This window comes from Mixophyes fleayi, chromosome 6, assembly GCF_038048845.1.
Source record: "Mixophyes fleayi isolate aMixFle1 chromosome 6, aMixFle1.hap1, whole genome shotgun sequence".
Taxonomy (NCBI): domain Eukaryota; kingdom Metazoa; phylum Chordata; class Amphibia; order Anura; family Limnodynastidae; genus Mixophyes; species Mixophyes fleayi.
This window is the reverse complement of record NC_134407.1, coordinates 201,230,370-201,251,939: the sequence shown is the minus strand read 5'-3', so window position 1 is coordinate 201,251,939 and position 21,570 is coordinate 201,230,370. Positions and strand designations below refer to the sequence as shown.

The window sequence follows — 21,570 nt, the reverse complement described above, 5'->3', positions numbered from 1 at the left end:
ACAGATTAAACATAAACATCACAGACATTACCATAATTACACCCAGTTCTGTATTCTGGATGACGCTCTCAGTATCTGCTCTTATATATGTATTTATGAACATCTACTGTACACCGAGCCATTTCTCTAGTCCTGTATTCTGGGTGTAATTCTCAGTGTCTGTTCTTTTCTGCATCTATGGACAACAGCATAGTAGCAAGCCTCTAGTTCTATAGGTTGGGTGTAATTCTCAATACCTGTTACCTGTACCTCCAGTACTGAAATCATTAGCTATATGGCTATATTATATGAAGTGGCAGCTAGCCATTTGTATTTCTTAATTAATATTTTCATTTGGATTGTGGCATTTAGGAAAACTCTCATTTGAGGTTTAAACGGAAGAACATATGTATTTAACTATATTTTTACATGGAACGTGCGACTTGCGCATTTATTAATAACCGTGTCGAGACTCTTTTCTCTTTTGTGTATGTGACACTTCAGTACATTATTATATTATGTACAAAGACGGAACGTTAGCACTTCCTACTAACACTCATGGAATCGATTGTACACAGTCCCTTTCGGCAAAGATATGAATAAAACGTATACAAACGGATTAGAAACAAGCAGAGTAATTTGAAAAATATAAAAATTTTAATAAATGCTACATCTCTTAATTACAATAATTATTGTACCATGTAATCTTTTCTTTAAATGAAACTCTTTATAATGCATAATTTACAGAAGTATAGGTTGATCAAGATGCCAAAAAAAGGTCGTAAGTACAATTACATATTAAAAAGGCATAAAGATATACACGGACCCCTTAAACACAAGGGAAGGCTTGGACCCTATATATTAGGGTGATATAGGCGATTTCTCACCACATAGGCACATGTACTGTACTTAATTTAACACTATATATAGTGTAATTTTACCATACATTACTTACAATATGTACAGATATCATACAGAGTATTTACAAGAGTAAAAACGAACAATGGATTTGTATACAACCCCAAAAAATGGAAATATTTAGACAAGGTCAGACATAAGACAATAAACAGACATTGCGGTGAATTACGGCTGAGCTACCAACCTCTGTTACGGTCAGGGTTCTATTCATGGCCGATGACGCATAGGCAATTCTGGAAGATACGTTACCCCTTTCCTACCCAAAAAGTTACGAGGAGGACATGTAATGATGCACTACGCGGCCATTTCGGCACAAAGAGGGGTTAAAACCAATAGAATAATTAGATTACTATACGTGTGTTTCCATTAATTCTCAAAGTAATGCATAGTATTCGAATGGAAAGGTCTTAAGAAGCCAGCGTGCCACTTTATCGGAACACTACCAACACTTTCAGGTCATGATTACTAACATGTGCCAGGGCAAATGGTATTTACCAGTGGATATCATATTCTAAATTACGGTCATATAAAACTGGATGATTATAAAGAAAACATACAGTTAACTTTAAAGACTTCACACTTGTGGTTTTATAATCTTGCCCTTTACGATGGGCAAGGATCAGACCCCTGATTTAAGGAGTCTTTAGCCGGCCACATCATGTCATGTCAGGTCAGATTTTCTGGATAGCCGTAACTACAGGCATGATGGTATTATCACCGCCAGTCAAAATACAGCGATTATTCAGATTACTCTAAGAACCTGGCTTGTGGCCATTCATCACGTCTCACAGATACTTTTTAAAATATCTAGTACATATTATATATCAATATTTAGGCTTTTTGGGGGGGAATCACAGTAGTTAGCAAATGGTTCTGCTTTCTAATTAAAAAAGAAAAGAATAGAAATAGCTAATGTATCAGCTTTAGTGATATCTTCTGACGGTTTCTGCTTATTACAATGAAAATGGAATATGAATAAATTAGAATATTTTAACATTCAGGTCAAATGCAATTAAGATGGGGGCGGATGGAGGCTGTATATGAAAATAAATAATGAAATAAGAAAAAAAATATCTACAACAAACAAACAAACAAAAAAGGCACCACGACACGATGGCAAGTGCTGAACAACAATTTGCCAAAAGTGTACAAGCAGCATGAAGATCTCCGCAGAACAATGGTGTGCGGTTCGATCGTTTTTTTTTCACTTCTGAGTCCTGCAAAAGTCTAATCACTTTGCCGATCAATATGAAGTAGCAGAGTACACTGGTTAGCTTAATTCAGAACATACAACACATCAGTATCTCTCCCCCACCCCACCGAATCAATAAAAGCAGCACAGACCAGAGAAAGCACCTACAGTTCAATAAATATCAAAAGGTACATTATGCCAGTCTTCTGAGTCCAGATGTGTCGGTCCACCAGGAGGTCATATATTATGTACTGAAGGCTGAAACAATCTACAGTCAATAGTGGTACTCACTTCCTTTAGAATAAATAGCCCGAAAGTACGTAATTATCTCATAGATTGCTGGAATAGCTTTTCTCCCCAGTCTCCACTCTCTTCCTCTTTAAAGTCTCTTCTTGTAGGACGAGACCGGAGCGGCGAGTGGGTAGGCAAGGCGGTCCTCAGGCCGGGACACGAGAGGAGTGCAAGTGGTTCGTAATGTTGTAAAATACTGGTGCCGTAGTCTTTTCCGCTCACGTGAGCGGGCCACGCGTACTTTCTTCACGTGGTTGGGAGGTGCAATTTAGGACAGGCCACAGCTTCTGCCTTTTTAACGCAGTCTGTGTCAGGGACGGGCGGTTCAGTCAATACGCTCCACTTTACCAAGCACTCTGCCCTCGTACATTGGCAGAATGGATTCATCGTCGCAAACCTCCTCAAATACTGCACCACAATCAAATTCGTGGCTGGCTTTCTTGAAGTAATACCTGCAACAAAAAGCAATAGACATTGAGGGACCAAGGAGTGATTAATTTGACATCTAAAGTCATTACAAGTGAATCTGTTTTCACTATCGCCCAATTAGTGCAAATACTTTTATGGAGCGTATCGCCCTTTGAGCACTGAGTGTGGTCAAATTTCCCTACTCATTGGAGTATGTTGGCTAAGAAGCAGATATCTTGCCCCTTAACATTACCTGGGTCTTCTGGTTGTCCAGAGTTATAGAACGACTGATGCCTCATTTGGGCTCTACGGTTCTCATAAATTGTACAACCAGATAATAAAATGCTCTATAATACCAGATAGGGTAATACATTTTAGGAGTGTACTGGAAAAACATTTTAATTTTTTTTTTATAACTAATGTTAATAGTCCTCTGTCGAAAAAAAATTCTAGGACAAACTTTGGTTTGGCAGCAGGATCTCTGCTGGCTTTATGGGAACGAGACCTGGCGCGTGCAGTAATACCGTGGCCGGCTATGGGATTCGGAGTCCCAATTTGTGTTAAGAATATCAGCGACAGCCTGATAAGCTGCTATTATGCGAACCATGTATTTCTCCCTTTTTAAAATGATAACCAATTAAGGACAGATTTGTACTTTTAGTGAACGGAAAACAGGACAGGACGTCAAAGACATACTACAGTGAGCGTTAAATGGTGATATGAAACGACCATATGAGGCACGGTCAATGCTACCAAGGACAGCTCAATGTCATGGATACTTCTATATAATGTATAGACAAAAGTGAGGAAAATGCTCCCTTCTAGCGGTCACCAATCACAGAATCAACTTCATATTTGGAACGAGGGTAGACGGAAGCCAATACAAGAGGTGGTGGAAAGACCAAGAAAAGTGGAGATGAAGAACGTGAGATATAAGGGGATAAAAAGACCGAAAACCAAAAGGAAAACATGAACAGTATTCAAGAAGATGGGAGTAGCCCGAGACATAAAGAAAGTGAATGTGAAAAGAAAAAGAGAAAAAGGAAGAAATAGAAAGACTTAGGGCTAGATTTACTAAGCTGCGGGTTTGAAAAAGTGGGGATGTTGCCTATAGCAACCAATCAGATTCTAGCTTTCATTTATTTACTACCTTCTACAAAATGACAGCTAGAATCTGATTGGTTGCTATAGACAACATCTCCACTTTTTCAAACCCGCAGCTTAGTAAATCTAGCCCTTAGACAAGAATGATAGAAATTGCCGACACATGAAGGGGGAAAAGAAATATATTCCCGAGACTGGTAGAAAATATAAGAGAGGGAAGAGATTACCAAAGCAGACAATTGACAATATAAAAATTAAACAACTTTTTTTGTGTGAGCGTTCCATAAATAAATATATGTACTCTTATCACAGGAGAAGACAATCCCTCGCTCTCCCCCAAACCCCATAGAAATCTGGTAATGGAGATGGCAGTGGGACCCGGGTGATGGTGGGTGGGTGATTGACATACAGCACCGTTGGGAATGTTGGACTCACACTGTCAGGGAGATATCCTTACACCGGTATAGTTCTTGCCTCGTACCTATAATTGCCTTTTTTGCTCAGCTGTTCTTTGAAGTGCCCCAGTGTCAGGCTGTGGGATTTCAGCATTCTCCGGTACGGAATTTCTTCCCCGCAGAAAAAGTAGGTGACTGTCAGCTCGCTGGGGGACAAGACACTTGGCAGCTTCTTTGGTTCTTTAGGGCTGGAGCAAAAAAAAAAAAAAAAAGAACAATTAAAATGGAATTATTAAAACATTCCGAGTAGAATTAAACACATACAGTCACTTCTACACCAAACTCTCCCCAAGCCTGAACAGTAAGTTGCTTTCTCATTGCTATGGCTGTTGAAGGGCAGTACAGGGAGCCTAGCTGGATGCAAGGCAGGCAGCATTGTTGCATACAATAGTAATCATCTAAGATAATCTACTTATATGTGTGTATGATGGCTCAGTAGTAAGAGAATGGTGGTAGGATTCCCGATAGAGAAGGTATTCTGCGCTTATGGAGGGAGGGGTTACACTACACCCTAATATCAGCTCTACGAAGAGAGAATTAAAAAAAAAAAAAAAAGGTCTGCTTTACGGAGACAGCTGGGGGTCCAAGGGTCAGCCAATTAAAAATGAAAGGCTGTAGACAGGTGCCTGATGGCTGGACTTCAAAGCCAAACGGCTTCCTTAAGATGAAGAGGGCAGTGAAGAGCCGGCTTTAATTATTCAGGTCACTTTTAGGCCCCTCTGTAGCTGGAATCCTTGTTAAAAAGAAACCGGGGCCCTGTAATTAGCCTCATCCGGGAGCCAGGATTTAACTCTTCGTCTACCGGGCCTAAGTCTTCCTGGGCCCTCCCAACACATCCGTGTGAACTAAAGACTGCGGATATGGCTTCAAATAACATATAGACTGCAGGAGGTGAGGACACCTGATGGAAGCGGCCCCTGATAGGCGGGCTGCGCATACTGGTGTCTGTCGTCCCAACACAGTTAGACGACCACTGATCTGTAGTCAGGGGTACTGGTAATAGGAACACAATTCCTGAAAGGACTGAGTCTGCATTGAACTATCTGTAACATGCACGTGCGCGGATTCTGCTGTTAAAAGATTCTCGGCGGTCATCTATCATACAGTAGTACTTACTCTTCGGGCATAGGGGTGGCTGACCCAGACTGGCAGGGCACAGAGTGACTCCGCTGGTGGCTGGAAGACGGGCACCTGGAAGAGAAGAATGTATACACCAATTATATTAAACGCAAAAACACAGCACCAGGATTTGCAAACCACGAGAGTGGGGTTAGGACATGCCCACAGGGAGAGAGGGTACCAAAATGCCCGGATGGATAAACGTGAGAAGTAGGGGGTAGGAGAGGCGAAACAAAATGGAAGTGACTCAGTGGTCTTATCAGCTGTGATAATGTAACTGGTATCTGAGGATCGTGTCACGAGCTGCAGCAAGGAAGGGGTTAACAGTCTGTTTTATACTCCTTAGGAAATTCTATATATCTCATACACACACTGTGCTCATGTAAGCAATCTCGGCAAAAAAAAAAAAAAAAGCAAATTAATTAAACAAATAAAAAGTTGCTGAGCAGATGGGAAAAACACACAAAGTGAAGAAAGAACCTCAAGCTGTGTGTTTCATGTCTTGAATTTTTCTAGCAGCAGGTAGTGCGGACAGCTGGATACCTCTCTAGCTCGGGAGCAGAGGAGAGAGATGTGGGGGGGTAGAACACTATGGTGGGTAAATAATTGGGGGAGGAGGATGGCTGTGAAGTGGACACCAGTGTTACCTGTGTTCTGACACCTTCTAAGGAAATGACATCGATCCAAGAACCCTTTAAGATTCTGTCCACCAACACAGCTAACCGTGTCAAATGTATTAACATCTCTCTCTGGACCTGGTCTAGTTATCATTTATTTAGTACATTCTACAAAATGACAGCTAGAATCTGATTGGTTGCTATAGGCAACATCTCCACTCTTTCAAACCCGCAGTTTAGTAAGTACACCCCTTAGAATGGAGAGACAAGCCCTCGCTATTTGTATATACCCTACCCAGAATGCATCAGTGAATGATCAATTCATTTGATGGACATGAATTTAAATTGAATGAACATGAAGCTGGTGGATGCTACGTAAGAAGGTAGAATTTTTTTCACTTTATTAGTAACGCTGCTTCTAATACACATCTTAAAGGACAAGTCATCTTAAACTGAAATAATTTTTCTTAAAACATTCACCTCCTAAACTGCTCCCCCTCACTCCCCAATCCCCATCTTGTCTAGTTTCTCTTCTCAGTGATCCCATGTTCAGCTGATCGCCCCTTCAGGCTTACACAGTGTCCACTTGCCCGCCCCTCTTGTAGTCTGAGAGGGGGGTGGGTGATGGGGGCGAGTCAGCTCCGCATGACTCCTGTCAACACGGGGACGGCTGTGAGTGAAGAAGACCACGTTTACCAAGCAGGGCTTCTGAAGGAAGCCCTGCACAGCCAGGAGAGATAGGGTATTGGGGACATTTTAGAAAGGCTTTTAAATAACAATATTTTAATTCCCTGCTTATCATTATTGTTATCCTCTATTTATGGAGGGCCAACATGTTACACTACCATTTAGAACCCAAGAATGTTTATTAATTCACAACACACATCAATCAACTAAGGAGATTTTTTTTTTCTTCTTTATAAGCGAGAAGCCAATTAACCTGACAGTATATTCTTGGAGTGGGAAGAAACACAAAGATAGTGTAAACTCCACAAAGATAGTGCCCAGGTCAGAGGAAAACCAAGGCCAACGCTGCCAAGCAACAACGCTACACAACAGTGGAATCTGCAATGCTGAGACAGCTATACTGAAAGTGGGCAACACATTATGGTTCAAACTTAGAGAGAGATGAAGGGTGGTCTTTACCTTTGCTTTGGCGGTCTCGACACCTCTGCCAGCCTTCTGCAGGCTTCTTCCAGCTGAGCGAGAGTGTTGGGAGATGCCATCGTGGTCACGGGAGCATCCTGGGCAAGCGGATGCGAGAGCTGCTGGTTCCGAGTGTGAGCGCCGGGGGCGTTCCACGGGTGATGACGAACAGGACGCTCCGCTGACGAGGCTCGAGTGGTTTCACAAGCCGCCGTCCTCTTTGTGTTCTGAGCGCTAAAGACATGGTTCAACACGTTACACGACTTACACCCATACTATAAACGCAAACAAATAATGTATACATACATCGTTGTACCTCATACAACAAACTGACGGCACATGAAAGTCATGTGGTAGAGCGGTTTGTCATGTGACCATCTGAAAAACGTTTTTTTTTAATCCAGTATTTTTTTTTATTGGTATTTCAAGGTATAAACATACCAAACAAAAACAAAAAACATAAAGAAAAAGATAAACAATCACAAATATAACACTATCAGAGTTAAGAGAATTGCTTACATATCAACAGTGCAGCGTTACAACATATGTGCTAAACTTGTTTAGGAACATAAACCATATATGCCCATACATGAATATAATCCAGATACAAGATTCGACATTTAGCATTTACCATAAGACCCAGGGAGACCGAAGACTCATGCGTTCGGGACACATTGACTTGGGGACACAAGTGAAAAAGGAGACTCAAACCACCTGTACCATATACCCTCAAATTTCTTCAAGGCCTGTCTACTGGTGTACACAAGTCTCTCATGCCCTATAGTGGTTTTAACCAGAGCTTTCCTGTTTGTAATCGTGGGACTCGCCGGGGATAACCACAGACTCGTTATGCTAACCTTAGTCACCATAAGCTGGGAAATATAAACTTTTGTCAGCTTATTAACCTCACCCTTCAGGCGGAGCCCAAAGAGACAGGCGGCCGGAGAGCGAAGGGACACCTCGATTCCAGTTTTCTGAATACAGCAAGTGACCCTACGCCAATAGGTTTGTATATAAGGGCACTCCCAAAGAAGGTGCCAAAAATTCCCATTCTCTGAATTACATTTCGGACAATTAGGGGTGTTATCCGGGTGGAATCTAATAGGGGTCAAGTAAGCCCTGTGTAAAATGAAAACTTGTATTTGTTGGAACTGTAATGACGCTGTATAACTGCTAGTGCTGTCCAGGACCATCCCCCAGTCCTTATCTGTTAAAGGCCCAAGATCTATTTCCAATTGATTTCTCAGGCCGTTCAGATCATCTACTGTGGATTCATATAAGAGATATGAGTACATGTGTGAAATCAAACCCTTATGACTAAGGGCCTTCCTCAGTGGGGCTATAGCAATCACCGGCGGCTCCGCCATGAATTGGGTGTTTATAGCATGTCCAGGTTGGAGGTAGGAGAAAAACATTGTTCTGGGCATGGAGAACAATAACTGTCTAATAATTATCTAGTTATCCCTAGATAACTGTTCAAAAGATTTGAGAACATTCGTGTCATACGATTGACCTACAGCCATTACACCGTACCGGGACCACTGCCTGGACCCCTCCAATTTATTAAACAAAACCTATCCATGACTATACACACACTCTAATTCGAATAGTTCCGCACCAGACCTTAAACAAGATCTGATTGGGTGGTGGAATTCCTGAGCAAAGTCATCTGTCTAGATACTTTAGTCCAGGCCTTCAGCTTTGTCATATGAACCAAACAGGAGACAATAATTGATGTGCTTCTAAGTGGAACTGTTCCATCTACAATATAATCACACAGAATAACTGTATTCTATACCTGTGAGATCTGTGCTTGCTCTGTCGCTCAGTCTCACTCTCCACCACTCGCTGCCAGTTCGGTTGTACGAGTTCTTCTCCCGGGAGCTGGTATACAATGGTCCCAGCCCGACTGCTGCATAAACAGAAAACAAAACAAAAAATAAAAAATCAGTACTTGGATAAATAGACATTCTGAACAAAACATATCTGGATATGCTGATCAGAGAGAACTAAGGAACCATTGTACAATCAGATGGAGAGCACAGGTAGTGGGCTACTTACCCTGCATTGTCCATATGTAGTAGTGACAGGTCCATGCCCTTGCAATGTGTCCTGGTTTTCAGGTAGCAGCAATAGTCTGCAGAACCAGTGCAGAGACACTGCACCCGGCGAGCAGCCTCCGCCTCGATCTCCTCTTTAGACTTCGGCGCGGTGTGGTGATGGATGTAATGGTGGTGGACGTGTTTGGTGGTCTGCTTCGTGACAAAACTCTTGGTGAGCATAGGGCAGGCCGATGGGGCCACTGGCAGTAACGTAGGCCTTGGGACACGAGAGCGGTCAGGGGAACGAGCTCTTCCCACCCCAGGAGACTGACAGCCAGGAGTCTTCAGAACTCTCGATAAATGGTCATCTAGGATGGCTTGAGGGTCATCTTCACTGGAGACTGAGGATGCTTGTACAGAGGGCTGGTGGGGCAGAACAGAGACCTCACGTGTCGGCTGAGAGCACACAGTGGCCTCACAGTCCTCTTTTTCTTCTTCCTAAAGTAGACAAAACAACATCTCAAAATCCCTCTTTGGACTCCTGACAAGGTAACCCATTTATGCTGGAAGGACAGAAAATAGAGCTATAAGGACAACAACTTATTTATTATTGTGGTCAAGTTGGCAATTAAACTCTTGATTTTTTGTTCTTTACAGCCGGAGGATGAACACTCAATAGTGACAGGATTTGTTAAAATACTTACATAAAAGACACAAATATATACGCTTGCTATCCAAATGATTTAACATTCTATAATATTCTCTTCTCTATCCGCTATAGAAAGAAATGATCGGATCATATACATATTCTTCAACAATTTTCAAATAATAATAATCATAATAATAATAAACAACAACAACAACAACAACAATAACAACAACAACAACACAGGTTATATGGAGAAGTGGGAGGTTAATGGCTACATAACCCATGGCTGGGGTGGACCTCATCGATGGACTACACGTCTACGTTACATCCAAGCTAACAGTTAACGGAATGTGGCGCTAACTATTTTGCAGAGGAACAGAAACATTTCATCTGTATATTTGACAAGCAGTATGGCAAGTATTGGGCATGATTAACTAACACAGGTTCCGTAAGAGAACACAAGCCCCTGCAAGCATAGAGAACCTGGGAAGAAGGAGGGTCGAACTGGCGTCTCGTACCTCTTTGATCTGCTGCAGTCTGGCTTCCAACGTGTGCATAGTCTCTTGTTCCTGCTTAACCTTCTCCAGCCGCGCGATGAGCTCAGCCGCAAACACTGCCGGTTCTATGGGAGTCATCTCTCTGGGCAGCCGGTGCGTCCTCTATGGAGACCAGGAGGAAGAAGAAGAGAAAGCCATGTTTTAGCAGGAGCTGTGTCCGTTCCGTTGCATCTCCGAGAGAGGTAGAGAAAAGCGTAGCAGTTCTGTGACTGCACTGGATATTTATCAGCCGGAGCGGTGGCTTCACGGAGAGGCATCCTGCCCGGCAGCCCTTGCCTACGGCACTAGCAGTTGGTTACACTCTGAGGAACCCCGCTTGTTCCCTCTGTACTACAACCAGCCTATCAGGAGCTGCTCTGTAGTTGCAAATCTTCAAAGACACTTGTCAAACATCAAAAAAAAAAAAATCCGGGAGAAGAAGGGGAGGGGACGGCTGAGAAGAGAGAGGCGGACGAAACTGAGCCAGAGACAGCGAAAAAGAGACAGGCGAGGAGACAGGACTACAGTCAGGCCAAGTGAGAAATGAAGAGTGAGAGAGAGACAGACAGACAGCTAAAGTCAGAGAGGCAAATGAGAGTATAGAGACAGAGGTAGAGAAAAATGCAGAGGAGCTCCAATGTTGCACAGGGGGGTAAAGAGACCAAAATGCAGGGAAAGAGATGATGAGGCAGATAGGGAAAAGATAGGCCTAGAAGCATGAAGAAAAGAGAATAAAGCGGACAAGAAAACAGACAATACATGAACACCGGGTAGAGGGCAAAAATAGACCTCAAGGAAGGTTTATAGACTTTGGAAAGGGTCAGCAAATATTAGGGCCAGAGACAGGCAGGGCTAAATAATAATGCATGATCCCCTAGGTTAATTAAATTAGATATTTCTGGTAATAATGCCACTACATCAAACAAATCTCATGAATGACTCACTAACAGCATTTTACCTAACTATCTCTCCTCCAAGAACATAGCTGTACAGAGGGAGAATTTGGCACTTCCTGGCTTTACATAGTTCCTACTGTACCGGTTACCCAGAACCCTCTGCAACAAGCGAGCCGTGGAATGAACACACTCCATTTACAAGACTGGGTTTTGAGCACAGTGCTCAGATGGGCTAATTGTGCATTTAGAAGGAATGCGTGTAGTTATATTACACTATAGGGTTGTGTAATATACACAAGCATTAAAGACAGAAAAGGGCTAATTGTTTCTTGTACAAGATTTGTATATAATACAACAACACTGAGAAATTAGCTCTTAATATGCAGCATACGCAGGTGATATTTCTGTATTCCCTGCAGGAATTCATGACTTTACCCCTCTATGGAACACAACCTGTCATTGAAGAAAACATGAACACCCACTAAGAACAATTCATTTATCACAATCCATCTCAAAACAAACAGTTTTCACAGCCAGCAACAAATTGACCCCATAATGCAATAAAACTCATCACCCAGCTAAATATGACTGGGAGAATATAATGGCCACTGTCCATTAAACAGAAGAGAACAAACCACCTCAACCAAACATAGCAATCCCCAAAATGTTAGCACATTTCATCATTTGGCAAATAATAATGGGGGGTGTGCGCTAGTCAAAAGCTTAAAATAAAACAAGTTTGGCCGTGCAATTTCATCAATGTTAGTACGATATGGATAACATATGTATACACTATGTACAAAATGGAAATTATAGTCACTTTATTTTCCTATAAATATTCAGTAAAACGGTATTAATATCATTGGGAGATTCTTATTTGGCCAATACAAAATATGCCAAAACCTCAAGACAACAGTGCCCCCTAGTGGTCAGTTTATCATAGAAAATAGCAGCAAGTTGACGACGGGTATCAAAATGAAGCAGTCACAATCAGCGATATGCAGTGAATAGAACTTACTGGAAAATGAGGTAATGTGACCTGCCCGTTGGCTTTCACACTTCGATGCATCTCTCGCTGCTGCTGTTTCTTGCTGCCAGCCCGATATGGAGGAATGCCATCCCTGCCAGAGAGAGAGAGACGGGTCAATGATCAGAACCAGTATCTCTCAATACCAGCATGGTACTGGGGCACAATATTATTAATGCTTAATATGTTCCCAGTGATATCATACATCATTTTATGAGAACATTATACAAGACACTAACTTGAATAATAGAATTTAAAGTTAAGCCCCTGTGTCTGTCTCTAAGCGTCACTGGCTCTATCGGAATCCTATTAGAGTCACAATACATCTGCAAACTGTGCAGAGCTGCCACCACCAGAGGGCGCCATAGTAATACTTTTCTAAATCTTAAGCAGCAGCTTTAAACTATTATAAAACAAGCAAACCAAGGCTTTCTAAAGCGTAGATTATTGCAGAACACCGTTTAGGCCAGAGCTTCAAAGCGAAGCCATCTTTCACTGGCATTGGTCTGCAGCAATAATTTATATTGGGTCTACCAACGAAGGCTGAAAAAAGATATTCATGGAAAAATAAAAAAATAAATAAATAAAAAATCACCCTGTTCTTGCCACATTACCATAGGAATATTCACTTTGTAGATTGGCTACATTAAAAAAAAATAAAAAAAAATAATAATGAAAAAAAAAAAAAAAAAAAAAAATGGAGCGTCCTTTTACTTAAGGGCTATCACAGCATAAGCAATCCTTTCCAGTTGAAAAGGATGGCAAAATGCCTTTGCAGGACTCTCTGGCTGCAGAAGGGTGAGAGGAAGCCAATTAGCAGAAGCTCGCGAGTCCGTGACCCAAACTGAAAATAGTTTTACAGCGGCTTTGAAATCAGATTCAGTTGCATATGTATTCAGTCCCATTTTCATTTGGCACGCTCTTCATAACCACTCTGTGATCTTGTTAACATCAAAAGCCTGGTTTGTAAGATAAGGTAATGTTTGAAGTCACAGAGCTGTTTCCTTGGTGTCCAACGCTCGCCCATAAATAAAGGAATCGGAGAGAGGGGGAGAACGGGGCGGAAAAAAAAAAATACATCCTTTTCTCTCCTTTAACCCAAAAAAAGAAATTAAATATTCCCATCAGGGCTCACAGGGTTGATAAAAACACACAAACATAAAGGCGGCAGCGGCTGTGGGGCTGGTTACTGTACTTTACTGCAAGAGTAGTGGACAGATATGGACTGTACACCCAGCAGAGGTGGCTGGAATATAACAAAGTAGCACTATACGGACCGATCTATTGAAGACAGAGGTTTACAGAATTGAAATGATCACCCAGGCCCTAACACTGTACAATGTTGCAAGCCGCACAATTTCCACAACTTTATTTTAAACTGAAATCAATCCAAAATACAGATTTGGCATTGCTCCAGTGTAACGCCCCCTACTGGTTTAATCAAGCTATTGTCACCTGCAGGGGGGAAAAAAAAACACTGCAGCTTATTCAACAAGAATGGGATTTGGTGCAATCTGTAGACTTTGAACTCAGAATAGACTATCCTAAAACTTGGACCCTGAAATCCTTCTCTAGCAGTCGGCCTCTCTACAATGATTTATACTCGGTGGGATAATGCGATGTTTCATCGCTACCTCTGCCATGTGGTTCAGAGAATTAAGTAGATTCACACACAGAAAAAAAGTCAGATCACAGAGTTTTCGCCTCATATAGAGACTCTGTGTTTGAGAGGATTAACCAAGTAACTGTGCCTAGCTGAGGACCAACAACAGAACAATATCTGAGATAAACTCCCAGCTATTTCTATACAATGGTAACACTCGTGACCAATCAGCGAGCGTTACTGAACCATGTACCCAACCACGTTCATTAAATCCAACACTCATCTTTTCTTCCCCTAACGCAGAAGAGGCGAATGTCTACTTACACACTACTGTCCGTCATTGACATGGAGTCATCCGTCATGGCATCGCTAGATATTTCGCTCTCATTGGCGCTAGTGGCGGGGGCAAACACATACCCAGAATTCACATGGTAAGGATTAATGGGATTGTTCCTCTTGCACGACCTGAAAGAAAGGGCATACGTTATATCATCATGTCACAACGTACTATTATCATTAAAACTAGTATTTCAGGGTCACCCTACTAACCCTGCATCACAACTCCAAATCTGCCATGTTTACCTATCATTCCAAAAAGAAATTCCATCAAACCAACCAAGTGTGTAGATTAAACCATATCCGTTAGCCAACGCTACTCAGGGACCGAGTGCAAGTCTAAAAGAGGTGCTGTATCCCATAGCAACCAGCCATCAGCGTCCCTTTCCCTCCTCAACCCTCCTGTATTCAGGATTTCCTCCATAATCCTTCACAAAATGGTATTAATCTCCGTGACTGGGCTAGTAATTATCCCAACAGTTCTCCCAGGGGGAAGTCCTTAAAATGTGCCCTTATCCACTGAGGGAACTTAAGGACGGGAGCCGATAAACCCTGGATAAGACCGATCGGCGTTGATATCAGGTTACTATGTACATATTGTCACTGACCGTAGACTGATTGGAGTTAAACTTCATTATTTCTGCTAAATTTTCCTTAGAACTGTTTAAATGTCAGAAAGTAGATCACAGAGAAAGCAGAGATCACATAGGAGTGGCACAAACATATGTAAATGGCCATCTTATCCCTATGGGTACCAGACATGACATGTTAGTACTCTATGGACGAAGGGGCTATGGCCCCCGTTTCTGAAAGTCTATCTTATATTAATCCCCTAGGTACTGACTAATTACTGCCCTCACGCAATAACACGGGGTCAATGACAGCGTTAATCCTGGCACCAAGAAACTAAATGGATTCGGAAGAGAACAAAATTCAGCTGTTCATATCTCTTGATTTATTAAGTCTAAAACATGCAACAAAGTGGTGAGACCAGACCTCATTCTCTAACCTGGTATGGCATTGTCACACTGACTATTAATTCAGTGTAAAGATGTCATATTTAATGTGCTTCCACTTATTGACAATGTAAAGTACATAATATATGACCTAATATAAGTTTTCTTTCCCTACTGGGTCCCATTCCTTGCAGTCTGGAAAACTAGTTCTTCTTTAGGAGTGAAGGCAATGTATAGGCCTCATCCTGACCTTAACCTCTGCAGATGACAATGGTTAATGTGATTCAGGTACTTAGTGCAGATCTCGCAGCACAGACAAAGCACACACAGCCACTTGACATGACTTAGAGGACAGGGTCTATAAACACTAGCGGACACTCCCTTCTTTACCTGGTGACAAGGACACAATATAATATTGTAAGGACATAACCCTCTATATCATAAACAGGAACCGGACTTCACACATGATCTGATTAAACGCACAACTTTGATCTCTGAATCAGCCATTTAAATCTGTAATCTCGCCCTCCAACGCATGATAATAGAGCACTACTACATACTGTATCCATTATACGGTTGCTTCTAAAATGCAGATCAGAGGGATATTTGGCTTCCAAGTCATCCCACTTCAAAGACAAGACATTCCTGTAAATTAACCTCTTGCTTTGATGCGTTAACCCATTCGCGGCCGAGAGAAGCCACTTTCATCACATATAAAATTCATAGGGCTGATTCTATGTCAATATTTGACACTACACCGTTGATTTGGGATGTTATCAGTTAGGTAAAGGGGCCAAGAGTCAAGCTGCCCTAAGAAATTATTTACAGAAACGGATCTTCCTTAAGAACTGCAGCAGGTTCAGGAAGCCAGGGGTGAAAATACTGTTTGTACGTGGAGATATCTCTCAAGGGAGATAGCAGCGAAGCTCTGGGTAATACAAGCCCCTACAATAAATAATATCAATTTGGAGTCATTGGGGTATATTTACTAAACTGCAGGTTTTAAAAAGTGGAGGTGTTGCCTATAGCAACCAATCAGATTCTAGCTGTCATTTTGTAGAATGTACCAAATAAATGACAGCTAGAATCTGATTGGTTGCTATAGGCAACACCTCCACTTTTTCAAACCTGCAGTTTAGTAAATCCAGCCCCATTGTCTGTCTAGAAATTCCCTGAAGACAGTTCCATCAAATCACACAGCGAAAGGCAAGAAAATGAGGAACAGTTCCTCAATTCTTAGACTGCCATGTTCCCCCCCATAATATGAACTTAGGACACAACACAGCTGTCCGTCCAGGGTTTAATGTGAATTTCCAGTTCGATAACAAACGGTATACATGGCAAGTACAGATCTGCAGGGATTTCTTGGACGCGATGATTAGGGACGTACAGAATCAACAATACAACGGAGTAAAAATGTAATGGGAGTAATGTACCAGTTATGTTGCTTAATATCAGAGAAATAAAGAGTCATTTAAAATCAAGCAATGCTCAGATATATTTCACTCTTTGTGACAAGCTGCTAAATAAAAGACAAAGAGGAAGACTGAGGAATGGAATTAGCTGATGGCTAGATAGAATGTAAGCTCTTTAGACAGATTGATGTTTTGTGTAGCGGTGAGTAATGGGAAGCGCTGTGGTACCTGGCGCTGTTGGTGATGGTTTTTGTTTACCCAGTAGAGGGCAACCTCACACACTAAAAGAGCAGATCCAGCAAAGGTTCAACTGGGGTCATGAGAGTATCAGCTGTGTTCACCTTGGCGAGTGTTTAGGTTACCCGACTAATGTAGTGATGAGCGATGGGCACCGGGCTCAACATATCCAACAAGCTACAAGGCTGCCTGCTCCTAACACAATAACTCCATAATGAATAACGACTTCAATCGCTTCTCGTCAGCAAAGTAAACAATTCCAGTCGTCTGTTTATTGGTATAGCGGTATCAAGTCTGACTCCAAGTACTCTCCAGTGGCATATACCACAGAACTCATTCATTCCACTAAATAAAATCCCTTTCTTATGACAATTGACGAGAACAATTATCTGGGTAGATGGGACGACCAATGCCCAGGTCCTATCACCAAGACTACTGCAGCAGATGTTTTCCTCAATAAGAACAAGTTATAGTGAGGGGGTGACAAACCTTCCATACACATCTTATAGAACTAATCTAGTGACGTTCTATAAACTCACGCACATTTCAGAACAGAGAAGCTTGGTTCGCTAAATGGAATCACAGCCTACAGTTCACAATTATCTCTGATACCAACATACTTAAAGACCATCTCCAGAAGTTCAGTGACAACAGAAGTAGACACGGAGGGAGAAGACACACACAATGAAGGAGGGTCCTACCTGAAGCAGTTATCCACAGTTTCCTTGGCTCTTGAACTTGCAGTAGCCCTCAGGGATTTGCTAGACAGACCCACCACAGAGGGCAAGCTCTTTTGTTTTAAGTCCATACAGTTCAACTCCTCTTCCTCATTCAAGGTGGGTAGATAGCCACTGACCAGTTTTAAACTCCCTGGTCCTATATTGTTGAAATAAGCTGTGTTCTCTCCACCAGTCCTTACATATTCGAGGTATATGTCAGAGGTCAAAAACATCTGGTAGGCATTGTCCTCCATCACTGCTTGGATCTCAGCCTGAGCTTGGTCAAACATGGTCGAGTCAAACTGCTGCTTCTTAATGCAATCCCTTATGAAAACTTTGGTTGGGGGTTTCAGCTGTATGGACACAATGCTGTAGTTCTCAATATAGCGTTTGTGGATGGCCTTGGCTACCCTCAGTGTTTTGGCATCCTTGAGGTCCATCTGCCTAAAACCATTGCAGGCAAACCAGAAGTCTAAAGTATCCACACATTTTTCCCTCTCCAAGAAGGTCCTAAAAAGATGGGCGCCATCCTGATCACCCAACAAGGAATGCAAGGATTTAGTCCATCTGACCAGGGGTGAATCTGGGGAAGCACTGCCTTCCGGCTCCCCCAAACCATCTTCGTTTCTCCTAGGATTGTCTGAAAGTGACATAGACTTTGATCTTTGGCTTTTTGACGGAAATTGGCATGATGTCTGACCTTCTTCTCCTGGCACCGGTGGACGTGGGGCGTCTTCCCTGAAGCTACTGTTCTCATCCGAAAGGTGAGTCATCAACAAGGTACTGCTCATGGCTCTTTAATACGTATTGTATGTTTTAAATTCCACTGTAATCTGCTCTCTCTCTCTCAAGTCAGCAGGGGATCCTGCGAGTCTGCTTCTCTCTGTAAATGAAAGAAAGTATTGATCTAATCAAAACCAGATCCGCCCAACATCAAAAGAAAAAGTAAACAGGCTTTTCAAGTCCTCACTGCCACAGAAAGCAAAGAGATATATATACACAATGCAAATCACAGGGTGCTTTCAAAAGATGCCATGTGAATGGAGGAGAGGCAAACCCCTCGCTGGCTACAGGTCTGCAGCGAGCTGTGAGGGCTCTCTATAATCAACGCTGGAAGGTACTGAAATTAATAGATATGAGACAGATCCATAGGAGATAAGATTTTATATGCGGTATTGAAACACATTACTATAAGCATACTCCACCCAGTGTGCTAAAAATACAAAACAAGACAATCCTACCTCCCAGCCATCACTACTAAACCATAGTTAGGTCTGCTTAGAGTTAAAACTGCTAATGTTAGAATTGTGCCCATATTGTTTTGATAAAACACATGTTAGAGCGGGTTTGGCTGGAATATAAAAGAACTAGAATTTAGTTGGGTTTTTGGATGTACTGGGAGTCCTGCAGGTGAAACTCATTTTACAGAAATCTCCTCCCCAAAGAGGCACGGCGCCTCTCTCCAAGGCATCTGGTTCCCATTCTTAGATTAATATCAGAAGGAAACCCCCTCCAGTAGAATATAGACTGTACTCCCCAGCAAATTGCTAAATATTCCCTGCAAATGGGACATCAGCGTCTTGTTTCCTAGCGAGTGAAGAATCCTATTCATATCTGCAGTGCCCAGAAAATTCAGCACGTTGTGAAATATCGCTCTGAAAAAAATACCAGTTTGCTGCAAAATGGTTCCTTTATCCCCCCAATACTCCAGTATTGTAACTGGCAACAACACAACTCAATGAAAAGAAAATAAGATGGGTAAAATAATTGCTAATTGTGCTTAGAATCTTCTCATCAAATGAAAATTAGGACCTTAAAACACAGTAGCTTGTAAAAATTATACAGTTGCAAAATAACCAACAAAACATATTTAGCAAAGCTTAAAAACACAACTGATTACAACAGCAGAAACTGGTCAACAAAAAAAACAAACAAAAAACAATAAAATAGAACCAAGATACACTTAAAGCCAGATCAAGATCAAGTATAGATCTGTCATCACCTAAACTAATCTTTATAACTTCAGCCAGCAACATTCTTGCAAAATACAGTATATCCAATTTCTAACATAAAATAAGCAAATCTGCTAAAAAATGCAAAGCAATTCGACCTCACTTACACCACCATCAGCGAGAAAGCAGGGACTATGATCCTACAGCATATTTAGGTTTGGAGAAGTTATGCACCAAGCTGGGCAGTCGATACAGCATGAGATCCCATTATTAAATCCAGCTCTTCTCGTTTAAAAAGCTTTGAAGTGAGCTGGCAGACTGCATTACCTGTTTGCATGAACACCCATTCCGCTTCTGGGCAGCTCAAAAAGTTACAATATTATTCCACCATCCTTGCAGCAAATATAGGGACTAGAATCCTGCATGTCACTTGCTGTCTTTCACAGTCCTGTGTAACAACTGACCCCTAGTAAAGCATGCAAAGCTTCTTTAGACATCACAGGGGTGTTGATGGGGATGGGAGGGCTCAGGAGGAGTAGGCAGGAGTTGATTGAAGAAGAGGGAGGGTGGGTACAGAGGAAGGGGGGCACACGCAATGATACAGATCTGTCACACTATCCCACCTTGCTATAGTGCAAGCACTGGATCACACACTGCATAATAAGAGCTCCCAACTTCAAAGGCCAGCAACATGAAAGAGTAGGGGGGGTGGAGAAGGGTCCAGCTTACCATTCATCCAGGGTTGTTTTTTGGGGGGTGCCCTTGGAAAAGGGGCTCCCCAGCATTAGAAGACAGGCACAGGCACAAACACACAGGAACAGCAGCAGCTAGAAAATGAGATAACTCCTCTTGTGCTGTGTACAAAGCTGGAATTTCTCCTCCTGCTTCAAGCAGTCATCAGCTCTTGCAGCAAATTTCCTGTGGGTTCTTTCCAACACAAACTGAACATCAAAGGGTGTCTGTCCTGGCAGGGCTGTGCATCTGATCCATCCCAGAAATGTGCAAGGCTGCACCCCCCGTACCCCGCACTGAGTGCAGGAGCTGCACCAGGCAGCATGCATGTGTGCCCCCTCCCACTGGTGCATGGGCAGCGGGGGTGAGAGGGGCTCGGTGGCTGAGATTTGTACTCAGTGGCAAGGACCTTATCAAAGCCTAGCAATCTCAGCCAACTCCCTGAGGCTCTGGGACGTCAGAATTCACTGATCTGCCGCCCTGTGCCTCCCCCCTCTCCTGCTAGTCTTAAAGAGGCAGAGCCTCCTGCAGGAGGGCTGCTGCCTGTGAGTATAGAACGAAGAGCTGACAGCTCATTGTCACCGTTCTAAACAGTATAAAGGGCGGAATCTGTACCAAGGAATTTATAATCGGGTGGTATAATGATTATATTACCTGAAAGAGCTTTCTATTAGTGGTGAAATGATTATATCCTGTCCCAAGAGCTAGTGGTGAAATGATCATACCCTGTCCTAAGAGCTTTTATCTAGTGATTAAATGATAATACCTTGTCCCAAGAGCTGATACCTAGTGGTGAAATGATCATACCTTGTCCCAAGAGCTTATATCTAGTAGGACAGGGTATGATCATTTCACTACTAGATGTAAGCTCTTATACTCATAGATATGATCATTTCACCACTAGATATACGCTCTTGGGATAATGTATTATTATTATTTAATCACTAGATAAAAGCTCTTAGGACAGGGTATGATAATTTCACTAAGAGCTTTTATCTAGTGACTAAATGATAATACATTATCCCAAGAGCTTACATCTAGTGGTGAAATGATCATACCTTGTCCCAAGAGCTTATATCTAGTGGTGAAATGATCATACCTTGTCCCAAGAGCTTATATCTAGTTGAAATGATCATACCTTGTCCCATGAGCTTATATCTAGTTGAAATGATCATACCTTGTCCCAAGAGCTTATATCTAGTGGTGAAATGATCATACCCTGTCCCAAGAGCTTACATCTA

The 21,570-nt window shown here is 42.2% G+C and overlaps 1 protein-coding gene across 4 annotated transcripts; it reads right to left on the bottom strand.

The window, feature by feature from the left end:
- Nucleotides 1–614: 614 nt before the first annotated feature.
- On the bottom strand, nt 615–20,775 carry AXIN2 (axin 2). 4 transcript variants are annotated; one of them, XM_075178046.1, is made up of 11 exons: nt 20,327–20,775; nt 17,628–18,528; nt 14,307–14,447; nt 12,371–12,473; nt 10,439–10,579; nt 9,291–9,769; nt 9,028–9,141; nt 7,230–7,463; nt 5,464–5,538; nt 4,374–4,535; nt 615–2,832 (listed from the first exon to the last, which is right to left on the bottom strand). In XM_075178046.1, the coding sequence occupies exons 2-11, from the start codon at nt 18,434–18,436 to the stop codon at nt 2,706–2,708; spliced, it is 2,385 nt and encodes a 794-aa protein (XP_075034147.1). In that variant the 5' UTR covers nt 18,437–18,528; nt 20,327–20,775; the 3' UTR covers nt 615–2,705. The 4 variants fall into 4 exon arrangements, with proteins under 4 accessions (XP_075034147.1, XP_075034145.1, XP_075034148.1 ...); XM_075178044.1 differs by lacking the exon at nt 20,327–20,775 and adding an exon at nt 19,925–20,296; XM_075178047.1 differs by lacking the exon at nt 20,327–20,775 and adding an exon at nt 19,765–19,860.
- Between the last annotated feature and the right edge of the window lie 795 nt (nt 20,776–21,570).

Bases quoted from the DNA above. Each gene is read 5' to 3' on its own strand.
- AXIN2 (XM_075178046.1), bottom strand. From the start codon at position 18,436: ATGAGCAGTACCTTGTTGATGACTCACCTTTCGGATGAGAACAGTAGC. The intron at 10,580-12,370 runs GTAAGTTCTATT...TGGTCTCCATAG, and splicing joins TCACATTACCTCATTTTCCA to AGGACGCACCGGCTGCCCAG. The intron at 4,536-5,463 runs GTAAGTACTACT...TTTTTGCTCCAG, and splicing joins GCCACCCCTATGCCCGAAGA to CCCTAAAGAACCAAAGAAGC.